The following is a 25,647-nucleotide window of genomic DNA, read 5'->3' as shown; positions in this document are numbered from 1 at the left end:
TTTCCGGTTACTATGATTGTCCGAAGCTTATTTAATATGTATCGAAAAATAGTAACGACATGTTTCATAATAATAATAAAAAGTACCAATACTCGAGCTTAAATATGGTGGCCGATAATTCTGCATGGAATTAGCTAGTACAGTGATTTTTAGTTTAAGAAAAAAGTGAATTTCCTTTGGAAATATTAAAAAAATCAGCTTCTTTCACGACAAATTTCATTGCCAATGCTCTTCTTGTCTTGTCCCTCGTGACCTTAATCATATCCAAACCTACTGAAATCATATGTCATTTCCTAGATGTAATTTTATTTTTGGTGGGTTGAATCCAACATCAAAATTGACCACCATTAATTCCTTATATTTTTTCTTGTAAATTAAATACTGAAATTATATATATTATTAAATAATATAAAGTTCTATGTATGACCTAAAATGCAGTTGACAAAGTCTTGGTTGAAAATATTGGAGGAGTTTTGAATTTTGAGCCACCGAATGTTAGTAATTCTTGGGTTTGTTAAAGAGAGGTCCAGAAATGTGATGTTTGAACAGATTTTCGGTTTAAAATATTTAATTACCTCGTTATCGTCATATGTAAATTTAATTAAAACGACGAACGTTTTGATCATAGAATGTTTTATATTTTGTAACGGATTAAATGTGTCTCTGTGTATACAAGTTAAGCTCATACTAACATAAAATTAGTACCTTAATGTAAAATTCAATTGTCCAAAATTGATTTGGAGAGCATGAATTTATCGACTTCTATTGACAAATCATATGTGGTTTGGGTCACTCAATTGATTATAAAATGGGTTATTGTTGCCTTGTTCGACTCACGTTAGTGGTATCTTTTGATTTGATTATTTTTTAGTCTCCAGTCTTCTATTTAATAATAATAATAATAATAATAATAATAATAATAATAATAATAATAATAATAATAATAATAAAACCTGATTTAGCCTTCTGGAAGATTATTAAAATACTTGACAGTTTGAATCATTGTCTGAAATGGACTAATGAAACAATAAATTAAAAAAAACATAAATCTACATACTTAGCATGTGAGAAACAGGGAGTGTCTCGGAATTTACCACAAAATAACTCAATGCAATTGCACACTTCCACTTCTTTATTTCATTTTTAAAAATATTAGTATTTATAATAAACACAAAAAAAAGTATGAGATGGTAAAACGAGTCAATTTTGTGACGCAAATATCATATTAGGATCATCCATGAAAATTTTTTATTTTGCATGTCAAAAGTATTAATTATTATTATAAATATGGACATAGTTGATCTGTTATACTGGATAAAGATCTGTGAGACCGTCTCACAATAGATCTACTAATATATAAATTAATAATTAGTTTCAATGACAACTAACACACAGTCTCCAAATTTATTTTACTTTATTTTTAAACTATTATTTTCCTATTTAAATATAAATAATATGCAATTCTTACGTATTTACAAAAATAAGTAATATTTTTAATGAGTCGTCCAAATAGAATATTCATATAACAAAATTGACTCTAAAACCGTCGACAAATTTTTTTGTGAATTTTAAATCATAACAAATATATGAATGTTTCTGTTTCCATTTTTTTTATTTTTTTGGTTGAAAGGTTTGGTATTAAATGGTCTTATAATTAAAACTTTAGTAATAGATGTGTTACAAGTCATTGACAAAATTATTTGATTTTGTACTCCAATTATGTGTGTATGTACTCTAATTATCTGCATATGATCTAATTAATAAAATATTAGAAGATCCATAATTAACGATGTTTTCGAAATAATTATCATATCTTTAATTATCATCTTTAAAAATTAGCCCAAATATTTGTACTATGAGTATGTCTTTTGTGAAACGATTTCACGAATTTTATCTGTGAGACGGGTCAATCTTGGCGATATTCACAATGAAAAGTAATATTCTTAGCATAAAAAGTAATATTTTTTTTATAAATGATCCAAATAAAAGATTCGTGTCACGAAATACGATTCATAAAACCATATCACACAATTTTTTTTTCTGTTATATACAAATATGTTTTATTTCCCAAATTTCCCGTTTATTGGGAAAGTTATTGAAAAATCCCCAATCAAAAAATTTCTTTGGCTTCACTCCCTACCCACAAAATTGTGGTACTATGTCATACAAAATGTGGTACATTTCATGTGGAAATGTGGTACACTTCATGTGGAAATGTGGTACTAAAAAAGTATCTAGGGACCGAACACAAAAAAAAATGGCGGCTGGGGACTAAACCCAAATTTCCCGTTTATTTTATAGATGCCGTTAGGACAAGGGCGGACGCCAAAACTCTATCAAGCCAATCTCAGAAATTTCATTTGGCGTCCACAGGCACATTCGTATCTTCCCCCTATATATTTGAGGTAAAAATCCAGTCCAGACGAAGCGACGCAACCTATCGAACTATATCGCAGACGAAGATTCGAGATCATAGCAGCAGCCGTGAATCAATGGCATCTATTGCAGTTGGTGACGTCATCCCCGACGGAACACTGTCGTACTTCGACGAAGAGGATCAGCTCCAGAGCGTGTCGATTCACTCCCTCGCCGCTGGTAAGAAGGTCATTATCTTCGCCGTTCCTGGTGCTTTCACCCCTACTTGCAGGTAATCCCTAGCGCCTGCCCTATGTATTTTGAGCTCCCCCTCCCTTTCTTTTGTGGACTCTTTGTGATTTTGGAGCTAAATGGTTGCAGCATGAAGCATGTGCCTGGTTTCATTGAGAAATCAGATGAGCTGAAATCAAAGGGTGTTGACGAAATCCTGTGCATCAGCGGTATGCTTAGTTCCCAGTTGTGTTTTAATTGTGTTTTTTCTTCGATTTTTAGCCAGGATTGTGGTGTGTCGAAATTTACATCTAATTGATACATGATTCTGTTTTTTCATAGTTAGGATTATGATTATTCTGTTATCGGTGGTTTAAATTCCGCAGGGATTGGGCGTCGAATTCGAAATTGTTTTTACGTTATTATAAGCCTACTGCAAAAGAGGGGGCCTGGAGAGAAACCTTTTTGTCTGGTCTAATTTTCCTAACCTGTTTTCCTTGTATCAATGGCACCAATCGGCTGAATATCGGACACTCAATTGAGTACTTGAGATTGATCAATGTGATATTTGATTTTTATCATTACATCACTCAAGGGATTATTTAGTTGAGGGTCGATTTACCCTTTTATTTATTTGTTTGCTTACTTGAAAGAAATGCTGATTGTCATTCGCTATTACAGGTCCTTTGAAATTTACCTGATATTGACGATGCCAAAATTCTTTGATTATGATAAAGCATCGTTAGTTCCTTTATGGTTGGTATATATATATTTTTTTCTTTGAACGAACATGTTGAATTTGTCAGTGGTTGTCTTCAATCCAAATATGAACTCAAGAAGTTCATTTGTGTTTTCTGTAATAATCTCTTAAAATGTATCCCAAAAGATAACGTCTTTTAAGTTTTAACCAAAAATTGCACTGCAGTGATCATTCCTCTAAAGCGGTTGTTAGAAACAGGGCAGAAAGATTGGTTCAATGAAAAGGTCATTATTTTTATTTTTGCAAGGATACAATGGTGATTCACACGTTGGTTGGTCAAAAAATAAAATCCGTTATACTGCCTACACGGCTGGCAGAATTACAAACATTTACGTTCAACGATGAATGCAATTTTTTTTTGGAAAACCCCAAAATTGTATATGTGGGAAGTGAACAGGGAAACATGTTGTGTTTATTTTGGTTGCATTGATGTAGTTGTCAGCATATATTATATGTTGAAATATTTAAACTCTCAGTGTTACATTCTTTTAAAGTTTATAGTATGATGTATGTGCCAATGATCAGATTTGGATTCAAAATTATATTATTGAATTGGGGATATATGAAAGTGCAGTAAAAATGAATTTTTGGGAAAGAATTTGAAAATAATTGTGACTTGGAAGTTTACCGTGCATCGTGACTCTTATTTACAGTGAACGACCCATTTGTCATGAAGGCATGGGCAAAGACTTACCCCGTCAACAAGCATGTCAAGTTTCTTGCTGATGGCTCCGGGAAATACACTACTTCACTTGGCCTTGAACTTGACCTCTCCGAGAAAGGACTCGGAATCAGGTCAAGGAGATTTGCCCTGTTGGTGGAGGACCTCAAAGTTACCATTGCTAATGTCGAGTCCGGTGGGGAGTTCACCGTTTCTAGCGCTGAAGACATACTCAAGGCTCTGTAATTGCCTGATAATCGCTTGGATTTTCATTTTTTCTTCCCCTGTATACCTCTAATATTCTCTTTGTTTCTAGACTTATCTTCTGTGGGATGTTGGAGTACAATATACTAGTAAATTAGAATTTTGCTCATTTTTGAGTTTTACTTGGCTCCAAAGTCATTTTTTAGTCTGTAGTAGGTTATATTTTTTTAGCCACTCCGACATTTGATTATCAATTTTGTTCCTGCTATTATTGACGCCCAATTTTTGTCACATTTTTTTTAAAAAAATATCATGTTTCGTGCCATTTTGTTTGAAAATTTGAAGTAATTCCACCGAAGTGGCATAATGTGCAGAAAATTTCCAAGTCTCGAGCCTAACATATTTCCTTTTTTGAGCGTTAAGCGGCGAAAGCAAATAAAAAATTAGCGAAGAAACTAGTGGTAGTGAAAAGTTTGGGTTGTATTAAAGTAATAGTTGCACAGTCTATTTTAGTATCAAAGTATTACATTTCCATTATTAATATTCAAACAACATTAATTTTTTGCATTATTTTCACCAACGGTTCATTGCAAATAATACCAAACTTGTCATGTCAGGTGGCAATATCAAACATTAAAATATTTTTAAGTAATAGCAAGGATCAAGTGTTCGAAATATATTAAAAATAACTATTATTTCAAATTATGTACAATATATATTTATTTGACATACAATTTCAAGTCTACTTACTGTGAAATGTTACATATTACTCTCAATTAAAATAATCGAGTAATTGGCTTAATTAATTGCTTATTAGTCTAATCCATTAATAGTGGGCCTCGTTTTCTCAACTTTTACCACCAATTGGATACTAGTACTAATCTCTACAAATGTCGCTTCAGCCCACATTTTAAAAAGCAAAAACAATTTTCTTTGTAAAAAAAAATAAAATTTCAACCATGTTTTATCAGAACTTTTTACTCCAAATTGCTATGACTTGACATTGCAATTTGATGTCTCAGGTTTTTACTTAATCGGATATAAATCCATCAAATCCAATTTAGTTAGGAAAATAATCTCCACAGTCAGATATCGGATCAGTGTTGATATTCTAGCAAAACGAATAAAGTTCTCTTATCATAGTCCTGCCTACATAAAGTAGTTTTTCTAATAAATTCATAAATGCCAAACAAGAAATAAAAAAGAACTTCAAATATAAATTTATATATAACTAAACAACTAAATCTAATAAACATGCCGTTGCAGTTTTTGAATGAAAAAGGACAGGAAATTTAATACCAATAGACATCAAAGATCTGCCACAGCTGGAGACAAACATGGAATAAAAAGATGTCTACTGACTGTGGAATTCTTCAACGTTAAACCCAAAGAGCACTTACGGCCGTTCAAAAACAGGGCCCTTTCTACATTTGAAAACAAAATCCCTCTTGGATTTTAAAATTTATTGAGCTGTTATTATTCAAAAAATGTCAGTCTCTCTCTTTCTCTATATCACACACATACTGCGCACACTGTCTCTTTGTTTTTTAATGTAATTTCTTGGAACTACAAAGTTTGCAATAGGGGCATCTCTTTCTATATCCACCTCTTTCTCTTGTCCCCTGTGTCACTCTTTTTTCTCTCTGTCCATCTTTGCTTCAAGAATCCCTTTTTATTTTATTCTTGAAACTTAGTTCGCTCTGAAATTTGAGTTTTTGTAGCGAAAGGGCTACATTGTGGAAGCTCAAAATTCAAGGAGAATGAGTGCCTCAAAGTTTATCAAATGTGTGACAGTGGGAGATGGGGCTGTGGGGAAGACTTGCATGCTCATATGTTACACTAGCAACAAGTTTCCTACTGTTAGTTTTTTCTTTCACCGTTTCCTAGCTTTTGTCTTGTTTTTTGATTTTCTTCTTCTTCTCTCTGTAAAGATTTGATATTTTCGAAGCACTCGCTAATTTGCCATTTTCGTAAATGGATTTTAGTTAATTTTGTTTCTTAACTCTCATTCACGCACACTAATCTTAATCTTCCTTTTGTGACAGGATTATATTCCAACAGTGTTTGACAATTTTAGTGCTAATGTGGCTGTAGATGGCAGCATTGTCAACTTAGGCCTGTGGGATACTGCAGGTATTGTTTTCCCGTAGAGATTCTAAGGAAATTATTTGTGTAATTTGAATGTTTTGAATTTGTCCTGTTTTTAGTTTATTCCAAGTATAATGATTTTATTTGTTTTTGGTTTCTTTACATTAAAGGTCAAGAAGATTATAGCAGGCTGAGGCCACTGAGTTATAGAGGTGCTGACATATTTGTGTTAGCTTTCTCTTTAATCAGTAAGGCCAGCTACGAAAATGTCCTCAAGAAGGTAAATGATTTTATTTCTGTTGTGAATTATTCGTCTACCATTTTGGCCGTGCTGTATTTTCCTTTTAACTTTTTCTTATCCACCTTATAATGTGTAATACTACTTTCCTTTTAACTATCAATTAAAGGAAGTTTGATTAACTCATTTCGAAATCAAAGTTGTTTGTACTTATATCTCATTATAAAAGAATGATCTAAGCGTGTTTCGTCTTCATTTTTCTTGATTGATTGGTGACATTTTGTTTTGATTCTCATTATAGTGGATGCCTGAACTTCGTCGATTCGCCCCAAACGTTCCAATTGTCCTTGTTGGAACTAAGTTAGGTACGCCTTGAATTTACAATATGTAATGAAGGATCAAAGATTGTCATCTTGTAAACATTGCAACCGTTGATTACCTCGCTACTAAAAAAAAAAAATTCGATAGTCATGTAGAGTCAAAGGTTAATTTTCGCTTCCCAGCATGTAATCTGAACTTGGTGTTTGTTTCTACTACAGATCTTCGTGAAGACAGAGGATATCTAGCTGATCACATGGGATCTAATATCATTACAACTGCCCAAGTATGCCTTTTCTTGCTTTCTTCTTTTCTGTTTTTCTCGTTTCCCAATCGGCATTATAAATTCTAAAATGGTCAATTTGCAGGGGGAAGAACTGAGGAAGCAAATTGGTGCTGCGGCTTACATAGAATGCAGCTCAAAGACTCAGCAGGTTAATTAGCTAACATTGCAAAAAAAAATTTGGGGTCGTTATTCACTGTACAAATAGTCGGATGGCCAAAAGATTATTGCTTGAAAGCTAATATTCTAGATGTGTTTGCCAGAATGTGAAAGCCGTATTTGATACCGCGATTAAGGTTGTGCTTCAACCTCCTCGGAGAAAGGAAATGCCAAGGAAGAGACGGCGCATGAATAGTGGTCGCTCGATTGTGTAAGCATCAGTTTCGATTTTCTGAATCAGAATTGTTAGTCATGTGATATTTGGTTGTGTCAAAGTAAAAATATTTCGTGTCTACACAAGTTCAGTCTCGTTCGACCAATTGTTCTTTCAATCTCCTGAACTGTTTCTCGTTTGTTTTCTGCAGAAGGGGTATCATCTGTTGTGGCTGTGATGCTTAGGAAAGTGGTGAAATTGCTTGCAACTTAATGCGCTCAAGCTTAAGTTGTTCTCTAGAAACCTCTGAACCTGTAGATGTTGGAATTCGAGCGATGTAATATTAAGAAAATGTTGTATCGAGAGTAGAAATCCAAGTCTTTTTTGTGAATGTCTTGAACCTCTGAACCTTATGCGCTTTAATAGGCTGAAATCCAAGTCTTTTTTGTGAATGTCTTGATGATTATTTCAGTTCGCCTTTTTTTTTCATATGTTTCACGTATGTATGATTTACAAGAAATCTAGGGGTTGGGTCGAACTAACCAAATGCCTGCTATACACGAAAGATTCGGAGAGCAGCAAGACTCGCAAAGATCTCAGGAATTTTTTTTAGGGGCTTTAAAGTACTAAATTTAGAACTTCACCAAATTTCTTAGCCGATGTTACAAACTTTTCTGCTTCTATCGTTCTCCCAAGTCAAGTGTCACCTGGCAGATCATAGTCGATATCTTCAAGAAATTCCAATGCAGTTAAAGCAGTGGCCGGCGCACCAGAGTTAGCATAAGCACAAACTTTTCAATGCTATATGATGATCAATAACCAGAATAGGTTCACATTGGGAGCCCGCCCTTAAGTACTGACTGCTGAATGATATAGTCAAATCAATAGCTAACCACCTGCAGCCAGTCCACAGTTGCATCACAGAATTCCGGTAACTTGAGCATATAAAGCTAACAAAGTCTGGTCATCTTGTCTCTAGTGGTATCCCTTGGTCCAGACAGGAACCAGATATATCAGAGTCCCCAACACAAAGGAAATGAGAAATGTAATTGCGGCGTACGCATAAGACCTCCACACATGCTTGCTTCGTCTCATTGCATGAAATTCAGCAATGAAGGTTGAAACTGTACTCAGACAACCGAGTAGCCCAAATTGGATGCCTATTGCTGCAGTGTTAAAGGTTGCGGTTTTTACCTGTGATGAAATGCATTGAGGTCCCATTGGTTCTCGTGAAACTAAAAGTCATATTTCAAAGCATCCCATATAGTTTATAATTATATCATATTATGCACATATTCCACTGTACTTGCATATAAATCAAGAATGAAAGGAGCATTTGTGTACAAACAAGATTTTGGTAGAGTATACTGGAAAGCAAGAGAACATCGAAATAGTGTGAAAGGATTCTTACCACTTTCTTGAGTGTAGCCAATGCGGCCATTATACAGGCTGCAAGAACATTTGCAGCAAGGGTCCCAAAGGGAATCCATTTTAATGTGCCGTTTTTACCTAGGCCACGACCATTGAAACGAGCTAACCACCACCTGATCCAGACACCAAAAGGTCCAACAATGCAAGCTAAGAAGAGTTGAGCGTCACTACCACCTGAATCAAACTCTTTCTTCTCCAAACTTCCAAACACACCCCATAGCAGGCCTAGGATCAACACCAGCGTCATTGTAAAAGTCCACAGACACCGAGACCTGTTAGAAGTACAAGCACTTATGCATGAAGAGATTCGAAAGAAGTGGTTAACATTTGTACATCTGCAAAGCCATCTGAACCCTTTGGCAGTCTCAATGCCGAAAGCAATTGAACCAGCTACGAGGAGCAAGCCTGTCAAGATTCAAACACTGATATTTCTGATTTTCTGTTAATATTACCTGCAACAAGATGAAAAATTCCAGGATGGAAGAATTTTTCCATCAAGAAACCCACTCTTTTACCTATAAGAATCCCAAGCAAAGCAAAAACCCATTCACCATTGACACTAAGGTCAAGCATCTTTTGATTCCAACCACTAAATGTTGTTAAACTTCCTAGAAAGCCTGTTGTCAACCCAATTGCTAGTTGATCTGAAACTTTGGAAATACTTGCTTTGAATACAACACCAAACCAGCCCATCAAGAACGAACCAACCTGAAAAGATACTTATTACCAATTAATCGTCAAGAAAACAGACATAGACAACAGAAAGCATGCGCAATCAATTTAAATGATCGGCAAATATGACTAAAGAACATCTAAATGTTCCAGTTTCACTTCGTTTAGATTATTCAACAGTTTTCAAGTTCCTAAAGTGAAAGCATACAAATAAAAAAAAGGCGCATCATAAGTTACACTTCAAAAATTTCAGACTACAATATATTCGAGTATATTAAGAGAAGGCTAAGATATTCTCTACAAGATGGTGAAATTAAAAATCAAGAGAATTATCATAAGTCCTCGGTATACAAACACAAACATGATTGAACTGAGAGAAAGACAAAGAATGGACCATATTTGAGGGAAGATCAGGGTACATGTAGCTCTGATCACTAGTAGCACCAACTACCTGCGGTCCAAAAAGTTTTTGAAGACAGTATCTAGCTAGAACCTGCCCAAAAATATTATGAAAGAAAAGATGAGGTTTATGCAGCTAACATAACAGCTATTTAATCATTTTTTTCTATCTCCACTATTAATTCAGCATGGATGTTTTGTTCCCGACAAACATACTGCTGAGGACATGTATTAACATGGATCAGTTAGGTATGAACCAGACGTCATGTGTCCTGTCAACTATTCATGCGTCATGTTTCAATAGATGGTTGCTTATATTTCAAGTATATCGATAAAAATTTCACTGCAGAAGCTCAAGATATAAAATTGGTTTATTACCTGCTACATTATATGATGAGACAATAAACCTCTTTAAAAAATGACTGAACGCTTGGAATGAATATCAGCAATTTGCATGGACAGTAAGCTTTCTTACTGAAGACAAATTCTAGCAGTTTGGTTCTAGAGTGCCTCACCGATCACTTTTTGTCAAATGAGAGCATCCATATAGTAAGCCACGATTCATATTAAAAAGAGACATTTTCTATAGTGAATATCAGTTATATAAATAAAATTCGAATCTCAGAAAACCATTTGAAATCTTCTGCAAGGCTTGTTTCGATCTCATTCAAGTCTGACGAAACTATTTCCACACATCCACTATGATATTATCTAGAAACTTATATTAATATTGAAATAAATTTACAATTATTTTCATGTTTGACTTTAAACCATAATATCCAAATATTTTCCAGTTACGTGTTCCAAATATTGTGCTTCATTGATAGTATCTAGGGAATCAAAATTTAAGAAATTAGCATAATACCCCAAGAATTCCAAAGACAGCGAGAGATAGCAGACATGATATGTACTCCAACAACCGAGGCAACGGTCTCTTGTCATCCTACAAAAATTCGGTGCAAAGGAAAAGCAGTGGATGAAAATTCTATTTGAAAGCTCAATCATAAGCTAAATATTAAAAATATAGAGAGCTTCTTCCTAGTCCAACTGAACCATGAAGCAAAAAATAACGGAGAAGACAAATAAACTAACTTCGTATTTATCTTCAGATTGAATAAATGATTCCTTCGAAAGTTGGGATACGATATCTAGAGCTAATGGAGATACGGGTGAAGAATAATTCAAACTACTAGGGTCACGACATATGAACCCAGAAGGCTGCAAAAGTTTTTCCTCTTGAATAGGAACCACAGTTCCATTTTCTGACCCGATATCTAGAGATAAGCGATTCCTGTCACTTTCAATGCCTCTGTTGCTGTGAAATGCCCTATCACCAATATCCCCCACCTCTGATACTGCCTCACTGTCACGGTCCACATCTATCGAAGGATCAAAATGAAATGATTGACTCAATGACAAGCGCCTCGGAAAACTGACAGCTCTTACAAGATCAAAGGAAGCACTTCTTCTAGGCTCAAATTTAGGATTCTTTTGATCCATGATCCTTTCTTGTTCTACTGAAATAGAAAACTCGAGCAACAGAGTGAGGAAAAAATCATATACGCTTGATTCTAGCAGAAAAAAACAGTCAATCTTATAGTAATATACTTGCAATATTACATATCAGTAATCTATCACAAATGTTAGTCACAGATATTCAAAAAACAACATATAAGATGCAAACCGGTTCTACAAGGAAAATCATTATCAGATGATTCTGATTCGAGCAACGAAACGAGACAAAGTTATAAGGACATGGACAAGCTCAATTTTAGAAGAATTTATTCGACCTTCGAGTTAGTGGGAAAAAAGGGAACCATATAGAAAAGCACATGATGGTTTTTTACATTAGTCTTCAACATTTAAAATTCACACAGTGATTATGAACAAAGACAATGATTATAACAAATTGATTGTCTCAACTAATTCATTAAAAAAGTAAGTTCGTGCCACAAGAATCAAAATGCTACACGCCCAAATAAACTAACGAACAAATAAAAGAATGTAAAAGAAACATTGGCATGTGAATGACTATTGTGCCTGATGTTCAAGCAAATGAAAGATTACATTTACAACCTATTTTTACTTAACAATTTTAAGAAGCATATCAACAATATTAAATCACGGTTGACTATCTGTTGTCCATGCAATGTTGTCTGTACAATTATTCTAGATACATGCATATTGTTTTCAGAATGCACAAGGACAAAAATATAATTATAAACTATTCATATATTGGGACATTCGAGACAAAACACCCGAAGATGACAATGTCACACATCAAACAAGATTTTATGTCAAAGAATCAATAAGCATATCAAAAGGAGCAACAGCATCCACTAATTAAACAAATACCAAAGTGCCACTGATAGTTCTGTCATCAAGTAGTATAAGTTGGATCATAACGAGCAACCAATGATACCTTTTGAGCAATAATAGGATCATAAATAACCCAACATACCAAAGAAAGTCAAAAGGGGCCCTCTGAATCACATAAAGAAATCTCACCAAACACAACCCAGGGCTTTTCAAGTATTAGTTAACATTTTTTCCATCATAGTGTAAAATAATTTCGTTACAACGAATAAAAAGGTTCATTTTTGTAAACCCTTTTCATATTTATATTTTTAATAATTATGATAATAATAATAATAATCATTCAAATTACACGAGCCAATAGAAGCTTGGCGTTCAAGCAAACACAAGGGAATGAAAGAAGCTCGTACCTTGAAGGAAAATCGGCGAGATGGAATTCGAATAAAACACGAAAATCACAACGATCAACACACTGTGCCTCTCAATAAAAAAACAGAGAGAAGAAGTAAGGTGTTTGATTCCGTAGGATTTGCGGCTCTGGATCAACCAAGATTTTGTGAACAGGAAAATCGAAATCTGAAGATTAATACGGATGCATAAACAAGTTCAACATACACCGTTGGTTCGTCACTTTTTTTTGCTGTACCCGTGGAATTTGCCTACACATGTACGTCATGATAGATACGTGAAAGTTGACTATCCTCAGATTCGCAACGGTTTCCCGTGCGATTTAGATTCTACATTTTATTTATTTATTTTTTTTAATTATCAAAATTTTAACACGTGCGTATTTTGCGAAGAATAAGATTGAACCAGAAGGTTTTATTCGAATATATATAATTTAGTTTCTAAATTTAATTAGCTTTTTTGTTGTTTAGTAATATATATTAACTAAGTTTTGAAAAATAAATGAATTAAACAAAGATAAAATAGAAAATTTGTGACGGAGAGATTACATGGTGCTATCGCTGAAATCGGTGATGCTAACTGGGATGTCAGATCTTCCCTTGGAGAGCTCGGATCTAACCGCGATACGCTGGCTGGAAGGTCGGCACGTCACCTTGGGAGCTCGGATCAAACACCTCGAAATCAAGAAACACAAACAAGAGTGTTAGAAGGGGGCCGGAAGGTTGTTCCGGCGTAGCTCCTCCGACGCTCAAGTCAGAGAACAGAAAACTGAGAGAGAGTAATGTGTGTGAATATATGAATTTTAGAGTTAACGAAACCTGGTATTTATAGGTGAACCGCAGAGTCCTAGTTTTGGTAGGTTTAGATCTTCAGAATCTTTGGAAGATTTGATTTAGATCTTGCCCAGATTTGATTAGATCCTTAATGGGCTTTGATCTCCGTGGGCTACACGCTTAATATCTGAATAAGAGCTCTCGTAGGTATGAGCCCGTCTGGAACCAGGACCTTATGGGAGCTCGGCCGAGGATCTCCAATCGTCCCGATATTGCCTTCTTGGAGGTCGGCTCGGCTTGGGAGGTCGGCTAGGGAGGTCGGCTTGGGAGGTCGGCTGACCTCTCCGATCGTCGTAACTGCTGATATGGGAGGTCGGCTAGGGATGGCCTCCCGGATGACCTCCCGCGGATGACCTCGATCAAGTGCTCCTCTGAGTGATGGGCTTCCCTTGAGATGGGCTATCGAGAGCGGGCCGAGCCCAACCTCCATCCGGGGGTATCACGAGTCCCCCCTCCAGTCGAGCTGACGTTGAAAACCAGAACCTCGTAGTGGTATGAGCTCTCGGTGGCCAATGATTACTTTGAGCTCAAGATCATTGAACCATGCTGAGCTTAAGATGACCGAGTGGCTGGGTGAGCTGACGTTATAAATCAGATGCTCGTGGTTGCGTGAGCTCTAGGCAGCCCTGGGCTATACTGAGCTTAAAAGCTTCTAGACTGTGCTGACCTTTCGTGATAACGTGCTGGTTGTCCTGATGTGAGGGGCAAAACCTTTAGCCGAGCCAAGTCTTTGGCTTCTTTGACTGTTCTCGAGCTGCCAGATGAATTTCCTGACTGAACCGTTGCGCCATGCAAGGCTTTTTGTTGCGTTAAATTGACATATTTCTTGTTTGAGCTGAACTGAGACCCGCGGTCCCTAGCCCCATTGACTGTCATGCTACGACATGTTCTGAGCTTTGTGCGGGGCCGAGGCGCTCCACTTTTGGCCTTGTAGGCTTCCGACCTAAATATGAACCGTCACTGCCACCTGTCAAGCCAACGGCTAGTTGCACACTTCTCGAGATGATCCTAGCCGTCCACGTCACCCGAAATCAACGGTCTGATCTCCTCAAGGCCCTCTATAAATACCCTCCAACCCCACTCGACCAAACTTTATATTTCGATCTCCTCGCCTCGGCTCCGATCTCCCGAAAGAATTCGTCCTCTTCCTCAAACTCCCGCTCTCCCGATCTCCTTCAGTAGGTATCGTTTCATGGCCTCCCCCAACCGTTCTTCCTCGTCGACCTCCGAGGGGATATTCCGAGAGGTGGATCAGTATGATCCCCTCACGGGGGTCGCCTCGGGATCAGGTGAGTGTCCTGAGATCGCGGGGGTCAGCTCCCGCCTTGTTACTGGTGATGATGGGGTAGCCCTGAACCAGCTCAGTCTCAGTCACCCCGAGGAGCTAATCAGTACGTCTGATCCCTGGTTCGAGCTCCACCCTTCGTGGCTGGATAGCTCGGATGAGCCTCGTATCCGAGCTCTTTCTCATGCCCCAGCTGATTATGACTTCATATTCCTTCACTCGGAGGAGAGAGCAAACAACCCCCCTCTCGGCTACTACACTTTCTATCAGGATCAATGAGAAGCTGGGCTTCGATTCCCTCTTCCCCCTTTCTTTCAACAGCTCAGCCGATTTTATCAAATTCACCTCGGCCAATTCACCCCCAATGCCTTCCGTACCTTATGTAATTACGTAGTTCTTTTCAAAGCCCTAGGCTTTGAAGTTGACCCTAATTCCTTTTCCCACTTCTACCTCCCTAAGAGGTCAGAAGAGGGTCCCTGCTATTTCTCAGCTCGCCCGGGCTGCCAGTTTTTTGAGGGGGCCCCAAGTTCTAACAAGCACTGGAAGAACCACTTTTTCTTCGTTCAGCCCTCCGATCATTGGGACATCTGTTCTCGATGGAGGGTTTCCCTTCCTGAGCTCCCCTCCCCCCTCTCGGGTTTCCGCAAGGGTGAAATATTTCTAGGGCCTTACGGGGCTATCCGGGGTCGGCGCTTCCATACCCCCACCTTTTTAGCTGAGGACCTCTTGTGCTATTACGGGCTCAGCTCGGCCAAAGTCACTTTCGAGGGCGTTGCGGGTATGGAATTCAGCTCGGTCAAAGTCACTCCCAAATTTCTCATTTATTTATTTATTTATTTATTTTTGAATATATTTATTTCCGATCTGACCCCCATTTTTCTATTTTATTTGTGTCAGCGAACAGAGTTATGAACGCCTTGATCCAAAAGGCTGCAGCTCGGAAAAAGCAACAGGCCAGCTCGGGTGCTGCGAGCAAAGGCAAGGCCAGGGTTGCCGAGGCCAGTGCTGAGGAGGTCACCGTGGTGACTGTTACTGAGGCTTTGGAGGTCTCGCAGAGCGCACCTTCCCGAAAGCGCCGTGCCCCAAGCACACCTGGCCCAATGGGTCAGTCCGGCAGCAGCGGGGAGCTCGGGCCTCTTCAAACCGACGCAGTGCCCCTCCGGCAGTTCAAGCCGGACCCTCGCTCCAAAGTCATCCGTTGCAGATCTAACCTTTACGACATGTACCGGAATGACCTCCGGATAGTAGGGACGGGGCCCACTTCTCTGGCTGGAGCCGTGCTGCGGGACGTCGCCTCTCAGGCCGATGCTGACTTCCTCCAAGAGCTCAATTGGTCGGAGCTCGTCTCGAGGTCAACTCCTGCTAGTGCTGAGGTGACTCTCTCTCCCTTACTTTATTATCACTATTTTTATATATTCATTCACAAACTGAACACTCCTTTTTTTTTATACAGGCTGCGCTACTAAATGCTGAGGTGGCTTTCCGAGCTACTAATCTCCGAAAGCTATCCTCGAAGGATACAAGGACCTTCCAAGCCACCTCAGCCGAGCTGGAGAAAAAATTGGCTGACCTTACCGAGGCCCTGGAGAAGGAGAAGGCCAACTCAAAGAGGCGGGAGGATGATATGCGCTAGGGTTTTGCGGCAGAGACCCTGAAGTTGAAGAATGAGCTGCGCATGATGGAGGTCCGACTCGAGGCGTCCCAAGAGGAGGCTAGAACCTCTCAGGAGGCAGCTAGGGTTGCTCAAGCTGAGCTTGAAAAGGGCTCTGAGGCTTTCAAGGAGGACTTCATGAAGTCCGAGGAGTTCGCGCTTACTATCGCGGAGAAGGCCCTGGGCTTCATATATGTGGGTTTTGACGGTGCCGTAGCTCAGTTTAAGGAAGCTGGCCAGGACCTTATGGGAGCTCGGCCGAGGATCTTCAATCGTCCCGATATTGCCTTCTTGGAGTTCGGCTCGGCTTGGGAGGTCGGCTTGGGAGGTCGGCTGACCTCTCCGATCGTCATAAATGCTGATATGGGAGGTCGGCTAGGGATGGCCTCCCGGATGACCTCCCGTGGATGACCTCAAGTGCTCCTCTGAGTGCTGGGCTTCCCTTGAGATGGGCTATCGAGAGCGGGCCGAGCCCAACCTCCATCCGGGGGTATCACATGGGTAATAAAACGATAAATTATGTGGTACTTTAGTATTTAATAATACTGAGTTTTTCTAGGTTTGATTAGACAAAAACTTATGTGAGATGGTCTCACGAGTCGTATTTTGTGAGACATATCTCTTATTTGGGTCATCAATGAAAAAATATTACTTTTTATGCTAAGAGTATTATTGATAGGTGTGGTTTTTACGTGTTTTATTGCATTAGTTTTAGGTGTGTTTGCATTGTGCATGCGTACATTTCTTTTACATTTTGTTTATTTCTGAGTAATCATTTGCATAGTATAATGTCTCACTGGTGTGTGACGAATTTGCAGGTAAAATGCCCGAAAAACTGAAAGTGAAGAAAAGTGTACAAAATCAGAAGGAAATGGACAGAAGAAGCGGCGCCCGAGCGGTAATTTTCTACCGCCCGGGCGCGATAGATGAACAGTTGAAGATTTTAACAGAAAGGTCGGCGCCCGAGCGGTAATTTTCTGCCGCCCGGGCGCGAGAATTAGCATCCGAAGGCCAACTTACAGAAGACATGGCGCTCGAGCGGTATATTTCTACCGCCCGAGCGCGAATGCCGCATGTGCCAAGGAGAATTACAGAGGGTGTGGCGCTCGAGTGGTACTTTTCTACCGCCCGAGCGCCAGCTATTTTTGGAAAGATTTTGAAGATGATTTCTTCCCTTATTTGCTGGCCAAGGCTGATATGGTAGGAAGGGGGGACGACTTCTGAGGTCTTGGGGGGGGGGGGGGGGGGAGAGGAAGATTCAGCAGAAAAAGAGGTCTTGGGGAGGAGAAGGCGGACGCACGAGGACAGAGCATCACTGTAGCAAGCGCATATCAATTCAACCGGAACAAAGACCCGACAGCGTTTTCTCTTTACTCTTTTATTGTAGTTATGATTTAGGGGATCCGACCCCGAACCGTTGTTTGATTATTTAATTCTCGACTTTTGATTTATTCTTGATTATGCTATTATTTTACATTGAATTGTTAAAGCCTAGCTAACTTTAATAATATCTAATATTGTGGGTGAGTTCGAGAGAGTAACTTGCGATAGGAACGAGTAGCATAATCCGTGGATCTACAATTTACATAGAGATATGAAGTTGGATACACGTTGGTACTCATAGTCCAGTAGAGAGAAAGCTAAGGGATTTCACAGATCGACATGCAATTCACCTTTAGTAAATAATAAAAGAGATTTTATTATTCTTTCGTGTAGAATTAGTTTAGCATAGATCGAGAGAGTATGTTAATTGCTTAGGAAATCCTGTCAAAAGCGTAAATCAGTGTCGAGATTAAGTAATTAAATTAACGACGGGTAGGTGAACCGAGATCCTAACACTCGTTTATTTATTATTTCAGTTTATGGTATTTTTAATATGTTTGTTTCAATTTATTGTTCTAGTATTAATTATTTAATAAGTAATTCAATTGTCCTTTTAATTAATTAAAGAATTTAATTTAAAGTAAATTTGTCTAATCAATCTCTGTGGAATAGATACTCGTACTCTCATACTTTTTACTATAACTTGACATCGTGCACTTGCAATTGTTTCGAGCCTGAATTTTTATTTATTTTTATTGGAGATTTTACTGTGCAAGTTTTGCTCGATCAAGTTTTTGGCGCCGTTGCCGGGGATTGAAATTGACAAATTTTTCTTTTTGTTATTTTCTTTAGTTAATTTAAATTTTTTTTTTGTTATTTATTTTATTTTATTCCTGTGTGATCTACCGTTTTCTATTTTCTTTTTGCACGAAATTTTCTTGTGCAATACTTTGAGATGTTTCATCGAAAAGTATTCACAAGATTTGCCCAACAACGCGGAGAGCCTTTTTACGCAGCATGGGAGAGATTCAATTATTTAGGAAACAATTTCCTGTATCATGATTTTTCTAACTATTCTCTTTTTAAATTTTTCCTTAATGGTTTGGATGCAGTAACACGAAGATGGGTGATCGACGGAGCACTAACAACAGGCAGTCCACTATTTTGCCGAGATGATGAGGAAATGATACTTTTGTTGGGTGATATGGCGGACTTTGACTACCATAGGTATTGGGATCTTTCACCACAGTGTTGGAGTCATCAATACACACAAGATCATTACCCAGAGTTTATAGACCAACCATTTGAGTTTCAAAATGATGAGAGAGATAGCCATGAACTGATCACGACTCAACTAGAAGATACTGTGAATAGGTATGTGGCACTGACTGAAGCAGCCATAGAAAAGCAAATTAATTCTCTGCGCAACCTTGAGGAGCAAATAGAGAATATCAAGAAATCCATCTTTCAGAGTCGCCGAGAGCATGAAGTGAAGCGAGATACTCAACTGGTGATCGATCCGGTTTGGTTTGATGATGATGACTCAAACAACCAAGATAGTGAGAATGATTTGGATAAGACTGAAAATCTAGAGTTGTTCGAGCCTTCGCTGGTATGTGAGCCTCGGTCGGAAGAGATTTTTGAAGAATTTTCTGATAAAGGAGTGCCGACACTGTTTTTCTCATCTCATGCCGATTATTCAGAGTTGTGTGTTGTTGAGGTGACGAGCTTAATGTGTCTATATCTAGCCAGACTTGAGGGCATATGGAATCCAGACCCAGATGTGGTGTCACATGACACTTACTTTGGGCATCAGCCGCTCTTTGATAAGGGCTTCTGAGGGTCAAGCCGACGACTAGAAATCAGGCGCTACTTGGGAGGCAACCCAAGCGTTTTATATTTAGTTATTTATTTTAATTTTAGTTGTTGCATTGAGTCTTGTTTCTTTGTGATTTGATTTTGCTCAATTTCTTTTGTGCAGGGTGAGCATATTGGAGACGTGGAAGATTGATGGCCTCGGGAGCTCATACAGTAGGAAAAGATTAATGTCCAACTGCAACTACTACATTGTAATCAACCAGGGGAGTTTTTATTTTCATTTTTTTATTTTTTTTATTTTTTTTTATTTTTTTTTGTATGCATGCATTTAGTTGTTGGTGTTTGGTCGATTTTTTTTTCTCTTTTCTTATGTGTCGTTTAATGCATTGGGGACAATGCATGACTTTAGTATAAGGGGGTTGGGTGGTTATATTCTTTTAGTTATTTGGTATCTTAAAAAAAAAAATGGATGATGACATTTGGCCAATGATGAATGCGAACTGGTGTTAGACATACGCATTGATCTTGATTTTTCATTAGTTTTAGACACCCCTGTTGTTGAATAATGAAATTTTTGCATGAATGTTGAATATTTTTAAACACATGTTGTAACTAGTGAATTGTGTGAACAGTAGTGATATTTTGAATTTTTGTGGGGAATTTGAGAAACATGAGTTGTCGGGTGAACTTGAGTGCATGTCTGTGAAATAAATTACTAACCAGTGGCACAATAATGAATTAGGCAATTTTTTTTTGTTAGGGATTTGAATATGGAATACATAGTGAAAATTGTGCACTAAAAAAAAAAAGAAAAAAGTTTCTTGTAAAAAGGAACTATTGAAAAAAGGAGATGTAAGGTGAGGGGGAGCCAAATAAAAGAATGAAATCCTATTCTTGGGCTAAAAAGTTGGAGATGTAAGGAGACGAGGAATGTCAGATGAAAAATCTGACAAGTGCATAATGAAAATGAACTGTGTACTCCCAAGCTATTTAATCAATTGACATTACTCTAAAAATAATCTCCTGGATCCGAATGTGCAAATATGAAATCCTAATAAGTTGCACTTACTGGTTGGTAATGAGTGGAGACTGATGCATGAGAGTGGACTTGCACTAATATGTAGATCGAGTTATCTTGCAAATTTTGAGAATGAATCTACTGGAAATACATGAGACTGGAAACAACATTGCACTCACACACATTCACGTTCAATGCAGAAAAATGTAGTGTGAAAATTTCAAGGGGTGTGCGATAACTTGTGTTGAACATGGATCGATGAAAAATATGACAAAAATTTGCTGATGCATGAGTTGAGCAATGATATCATCATTTGAACTAGTTGTATTTTATTTTTATTCATTTTTATTATTTTTGTTTTTGTTTTTGTTTTTGTTTTGTCTTGTAACCTATTTTGCTCGAGGGCGAACAAAAGGTTAGTATGAGGGGTTGATAGGTGTGGTTTTTACGTGTTTTATTGCATTAGTTTTAGGTGTGTTTGCATTGTGCATGCGTACATTTCATTTACATTTTGTTTATTTCTGAGTAATCATTTGCATAGTATCATGTCTCACTGGTGTGTGACGAATTTGCAGGTAAAATGGCCGAAAAACTGAAAGTGGAGAAAAGTGTACAGAATCAGAAGGAAATGGACAGAAGAAGCGGCGCCCGAGCGGTAATTTTCTACCGCCCGGGCGCGATAGATGAACAGCTGAAGATTTTAACAGAAAGGTCGGCGCCCGAGCGGTAATTTTCTGCCGCCCGGGCGCGAGAATTAGCATCCGAAGGCCAACTTACAGAAGACATGGCGCTCGAGCGGTATATTTCTACTGCCCGAGCGCGAATGCCGCATGTGCCAAGGAGAATTACAGAGGGTGTGGCGCTCGAGCGGTACTTTTCTACCGCCCGAGCGCCAGCTATTTTTGGAAAGATTTTGAAGATGATTTCTTCCCTTATTTGCTGGCCAAGGCTGATATGGTAGGAAGGGGGGACGACTTTTGAGGTCTTGGGGGGGGGGGAGGAAGATTCAGCAGAAAAAGAGGTCTTGGGGAGGAGAAGGCGGACGCACGAGGACAGAGCATCACTGTAGCAAGCGCATATCAATTCAATCGGAACAAAGACCCGACAGCGTTTTCTCTTTACTCTTTTATTGTAGTTAGGATTTAGGGGATCCGACCCCGAACCGTTGTTTGATTATTTAATTCTCGACTTTTGATTTATTCTTGATTATGCTATTATTTTACATTGAATTGTTAAAGCCTAGCTAACTTTAATAATATCTAATATTGTGGGTGAGTTCGAGAGAGTAACTTGCGATAGGAACGAGTAGCATAATCCGTGGATCTACAATTTACATAGAGATATGAAGTTGGATACACGTTGGTAGTCATAGTCCAGTAGAGAGAAAGCTAAGGGATTTCACAGATCGACATGCAATTCACCGTTAGTAAATAATAAAAGAGATTTTATTATTCTTTCGTGTAGAATTAGTTTAGCATAGCTCGAGAGAGTATGTTAATTGCTTAGGAAATCCTGTCAAAAGCGTAAATCAGTGTCGAGATTAAGTAATTAAATTAACGACGGGTAGGTGAACCGAGATCCTAACACTCGTTTATTTATTATTTCAGTTTATGGTATTTTTAATGTGTTTGTTTCAATTTATTGTTCTAGTATTAATTATTTAATAAGTAATTCAATTGTCGTTTTAATTAATTAAAGAATTTAATTTATAGTAAATTTGTCTAATCAATCTCTGTGGAATCGATACTCGTACTCTCATACGTTTTACTATAACTTGACATCGTGCACTTGCGATTATTTTGAGCCTGAATTTTTATTTATTTTTATTGGAGATTTTACTGTGCAAGTTTTGCTCGATCAATTATTTTTTATTGTGAATATCGGTAAGGTTGATCCGTCTCACAGATAAAGATTTGTGAGATTGTCTCACAAGAGACCTACGTACTCGGTTGATTATATTCTATATATTTAAATTACAAATTAAGCTCAGATTATTTTGTGTCGTGTTTGTTAAATTTATATAGGTCCTTGCAATTATCTGACATACACTAGTTATTATGTTTCAAAATTAACCTTCTACAAATAAATATTTATTACAGGAACATAAGAACGGACATGTCCTATGTTTTGATGGCAATATATTTTTTAGATTTTTTTTAAAAAAATATTTATTACATGATATAATATAAATAATTTTAAATGATCATGTAATATAAATAATTTTAAATTGTAAGTGTAATACAATATAAAAATAAATAAGAAATAAAATTGAGACTGTGATTTGATTTTTATTTATTTTTTCATGAACGAATGATGACATTCACATATCCATATTTTTGGGCCGTCATTAATTGGGCCAGATTCGTGATGTGTTTGGGCCCGTAACGATCTAAGATTGTCTCTCTTTTTTCTTACAAAATCACAGATCACGTTGAACAGGTGATGAGCAGAATGGAGGATTCCCCGCCTCAATCGAAGAGCTGGAGCATTCACACCAGGCGTGAAATCACCTCTAAGTACGAGATATTGGAGCGCGTGGGATCCGGTGCATATTCCGACGTTTACAAAGCCCGCCGCCGTTCTGATTCGATCATCGTCGCACTCAAGGAAGTGCATGATTACCAGTCCGCTTTTCGCGAGATAGAGGCCCTTCAGACACTCCAGAATTGCCCCAATATAGTCGTTTTGCAAGAATACTTCTGGAGCGACGACGAAGATGCGGTTTTGGTGCTCGAGTATTTACCCACTGATTTGGGGGCCGTGATTAAGGCCGCAAAGAAGGAGTGGGAGGATGGGATCGGTGTCGGGGAGGTGAAGCGATGGATGGTTCAGATTCTACAAGGAGTCGACGCGTGTCACCGCAATTGTGTTGTTCACAGGGATCTGAAGCCTTCTAATTTGTTGATTTCTGATGAGGGGGTTCTCAAGATTGCAGATTTTGGTCAGGTATGATCAATGTTACTCCTCTTTTCTCCTTTCTGCTTTTTCCTTTTGTTGGGTCTGTGCCTATTTCTATTTGAGAAGTACGTGGCCGTATTATTTTACCTTTTGATTTGTGCTAGAGCGAGCTTGACATATAGGTAGATAGACTGGCTTTTAGGCCATAATACATATTTTTTTATCTTTACGCAATTTAATAGAACGTCTATCTGAGAAACTTGTCTGGAGCCATGTGAATAAGCTCAAGCCACAATCGCTAATGTAGAAGCTTCCTTTGGGAGAATGAGATAGGTTTGTTCTCATAATCTCATGTTTTTGACGAAGTATTGACCAGTGAATCTGCTAGAGAGACGGTAAAGAAATTGGCATGTATTTAAATGCTTAGAATCGAGTTGTGTTTATGTTTTAGCGAATTTTCTTTTTATGAGGCTATACAGGAGTTCTGTCAAAATATATGGCATAATTCCTGAACCTCTTTTTTCTAGTCGTCATTTTCGGGTCTAATGGTTGAATCTCTTTCAAATCAGGAATCAGTTGTTGAGGATTGTTGTATATGTCGTATAAAATTCTGGTGGCTTGTGGTTAGTTGTTGTGACTAGCATGTCCGGTCACTTCCAAATTTTAGGACAAGGTGTATGGTGTATACTCTGGCTTCGGATATATCATACATGTTCAGGGTATAAAATATTGTTGTGAAGTTTACCTAATCGAATACATAGCCTTACTTTAAATATATGTTCTGGATTTTGAAACATTATCCAGAAGTGCGTAATTGAAGGCATGGCTGGCAGAGTGGCCCTTTATACTTTTACATTCTCGATTTTTGTTCGACAGAAATATCAGAAGTACCATGTTTCTCGAGCTTCTGCTCTATCTGTGGATTCACTTTGTCGATGGTATTTAAATTCCTCAGGTACTATTTCATCTTTTTTATCTCTGCGTAGGCGAGGATACTTCTTGCTCCTGGATTTGCTGCTGACGATGGGCATATTCAATCTCACGAGCAGCCACAATCATTTCAAGAAACTGTATCTCAACCAACAGATGTTGTTCCTGTACCAGGTGGTCAGTTGGTACATGAACGTAAAGCAGTGAATGTTGAAGAATGTGATGCGGAGCCAGATGAGATAAGAGTTAAACACGCTCCAGGTGATATTGATAAAGACAGTGTGTCCCATGATGGAGCTGCTTCTTGTCTTGCCACATGCGCCACCAGTGATATTGAAGATCCTTCCCAGTATTCTTGTTCTTACGAAGCCGAGGATGATGTCGAGGATTGGAATGGCTCCCTTACATCTTGTGTTGGAACTCGGTGGTTTAGAGCACCCGAGCTACTTTATGGATCAACAAATTATGGGCTAGAGATTGATCTCTGGTCCGTTGGATGTATTTTTTCAGAGCTTTTGACTTTGGAACCACTTTTTCCGGGAAGTTCTGATATGGACCAGCTGGGTAAAATTTTTAGTGTTTTAGGCAACATATCGGAAGAAGTTTGGCCTGGTTGTGGAGAACTTCCCGATTACAAAATAATTTCATTTGGGAAAGTAGAGAAGCCGATTGGTCTTGAATCTTCAATGCGTAGTCGATCTCCTGATGAAATTCTTCTGGTCAAAAAGCTGTTGTGTTTTGATCCTCTAAGCAGAGCAACTGCCATGGAATTACTTCATGACAGTTATCTAAATGAAGAACCTTTACCTGTGCCATTGTCTGATTTAAGGATCCCTTTGAAACAAGGGAATCAGGATGAGGACTTGTCAGTTGAATGGAACGACTTCAAGGATTTTGATTCAGATTCAGATTTTGATGATTTTGGCTCCTCAACGTTTATCACTACTGACAATGGCTTCTCAATTCGGTTTTCTTGAGCCGAGTAGCAATGGCTTATCCTGAGTTTGTAGTAAGTTTCTGATGCTTGAGCATTCTGGATCCAATAAATTCTAACATTGCATACATGCCTCAGTTTTGTATTATTTCTTACATTTGACCATGAGGGTGCAATTGTTAGATAATTACAAATTTGAAAAAGGATTTGAGAGCTGAAGGTTGATGATGATAGTACTGCATCATGTTTAATGTATAACGTAAATTACAAGTTGATGTCC

At 38.1% G+C, this 25,647-nt stretch overlaps 4 protein-coding genes across 6 annotated transcripts; 3 read left to right on the top strand and 1 right to left on the bottom strand.

The window, feature by feature from the left end:
* The first annotated feature begins 2,354 nt into the window (after positions 1-2,354).
* On the top strand, positions 2,355-4,393 carry LOC140832299 (peroxiredoxin-2B-like). The gene is made up of 3 exons (XM_073196222.1): positions 2,355-2,647; positions 2,737-2,816; positions 4,000-4,393. Exons 1-3 carry the CDS (start codon positions 2,493-2,495, stop codon positions 4,251-4,253), a joined length of 489 nt encoding a protein of 162 aa, XP_073052323.1. The 5' UTR covers positions 2,355-2,492; the 3' UTR covers positions 4,254-4,393.
* LOC140832298 (rac-like GTP-binding protein ARAC7) lies at positions 2,737-7,739 on the top strand. Its single transcript, XM_073196221.1, has 9 exons — positions 2,737-2,816; positions 5,933-6,070; positions 6,257-6,344; positions 6,470-6,579; positions 6,839-6,902; positions 7,077-7,141; positions 7,224-7,289; positions 7,402-7,508; positions 7,663-7,739. Exons 2-9 carry the CDS (start codon positions 5,972-5,974, stop codon positions 7,694-7,696), a joined length of 633 nt encoding a protein of 210 aa, XP_073052322.1. The 5' UTR covers positions 2,737-2,816; positions 5,933-5,971; the 3' UTR covers positions 7,697-7,739.
* A 504-nt stretch (positions 7,740-8,243) lies between these two features.
* Positions 8,244-12,963, bottom strand: LOC140832296 (uncharacterized). 3 transcript variants are annotated; one of them, XM_073196219.1, is made up of 7 exons: positions 12,680-12,963; positions 11,046-11,524; positions 10,819-10,896; positions 9,949-10,047; positions 9,398-9,590; positions 8,863-9,287; positions 8,244-8,645 (listed from the first exon to the last, which is right to left on the bottom strand). In XM_073196219.1, the coding sequence occupies exons 2-7, from the start codon at positions 11,451-11,453 to the stop codon at positions 8,427-8,429; spliced, it is 1,422 nt and encodes a 473-aa protein (XP_073052320.1). In that variant the 5' UTR covers positions 11,454-11,524; positions 12,680-12,963; the 3' UTR covers positions 8,244-8,426. The 3 variants fall into 3 exon arrangements, with proteins under 3 accessions (XP_073052320.1, XP_073052319.1, XP_073052321.1); XM_073196218.1 differs by having other exon boundaries at positions 11,046-11,470; XM_073196220.1 differs by having other exon boundaries at positions 11,046-11,467.
* Positions 12,964-23,012: 10,049 nt separating this feature from the next.
* Positions 23,013-25,647, top strand: LOC140832295 (cyclin-dependent kinase F-1-like). The gene is made up of 2 exons (XM_073196217.1): positions 23,013-23,551; positions 24,490-25,647. Exons 1-2 carry the CDS (start codon positions 23,048-23,050, stop codon positions 25,408-25,410), a joined length of 1,425 nt encoding a protein of 474 aa, XP_073052318.1. The 5' UTR covers positions 23,013-23,047; the 3' UTR covers positions 25,411-25,647.

The sequence above is a fragment of the Primulina eburnea genome, chromosome 5, assembly GCF_022965805.1.
Source record: "Primulina eburnea isolate SZY01 chromosome 5, ASM2296580v1, whole genome shotgun sequence".
NCBI classification, from domain to species: domain Eukaryota; kingdom Viridiplantae; phylum Streptophyta; class Magnoliopsida; order Lamiales; family Gesneriaceae; genus Primulina; species Primulina eburnea.
The sequence above is the reverse complement of the archived record's forward strand: the minus strand, read 5'-3'. Positions and strand labels throughout refer to the sequence as shown.

Excerpts from the sequence above, each read along its gene's own strand:
- LOC140832299 (XM_073196222.1), top strand. The coding sequence starts at position 2,493 with ATGGCATCTATTGCAGTTGGTGACGTCATCCCCGACGGAACACTGTCG. Across the intron at positions 2,648-2,736 it reads GCTTTCACCCCTACTTGCAG|CATGAAGCATGTGCCTGGTT; the intron begins GTAATCCCTAGC and ends AAATGGTTGCAG. Across the intron at positions 2,817-3,999 it reads CGAAATCCTGTGCATCAGCG|TGAACGACCCATTTGTCATG; the intron begins GTATGCTTAGTT and ends TCTTATTTACAG.
- LOC140832298 (XM_073196221.1), top strand. The coding sequence starts at position 5,972 with ATGAGTGCCTCAAAGTTTATCAAATGTGTGACAGTGGGAGATGGGGCT. Across the intron at positions 6,071-6,256 it reads CTAGCAACAAGTTTCCTACT|GATTATATTCCAACAGTGTT; the intron begins GTTAGTTTTTTC and ends CTTTTGTGACAG. Across the intron at positions 6,345-6,469 it reads AGGCCTGTGGGATACTGCAG|GTCAAGAAGATTATAGCAGG; the intron begins GTATTGTTTTCC and ends TTTACATTAAAG.
- LOC140832296 (XM_073196219.1), bottom strand. The coding sequence starts at position 11,453 with ATGGATCAAAAGAATCCTAAATTTGAGCCTAGAAGAAGTGCTTCCTTT. Across the intron at positions 10,048-10,818 it reads CTGTCTTTGGAATTCTTGGG|GTTCTAGCTAGATACTGTCT; the intron begins GTATTATGCTAA and ends ATTTTTGGGCAG. Across the intron at positions 9,288-9,397 it reads TTTGCTTGGGATTCTTATAG|GCTTGCTCCTCGTAGCTGGT; the intron begins GTAAAAGAGTGG and ends GAATCTTGACAG.
- LOC140832295 (XM_073196217.1), top strand. The coding sequence starts at position 23,048 with ATGAGCAGAATGGAGGATTCCCCGCCTCAATCGAAGAGCTGGAGCATT. Across the intron at positions 23,552-24,489 it reads AGATTGCAGATTTTGGTCAG|GCGAGGATACTTCTTGCTCC; the intron begins GTATGATCAATG and ends ATCTCTGCGTAG.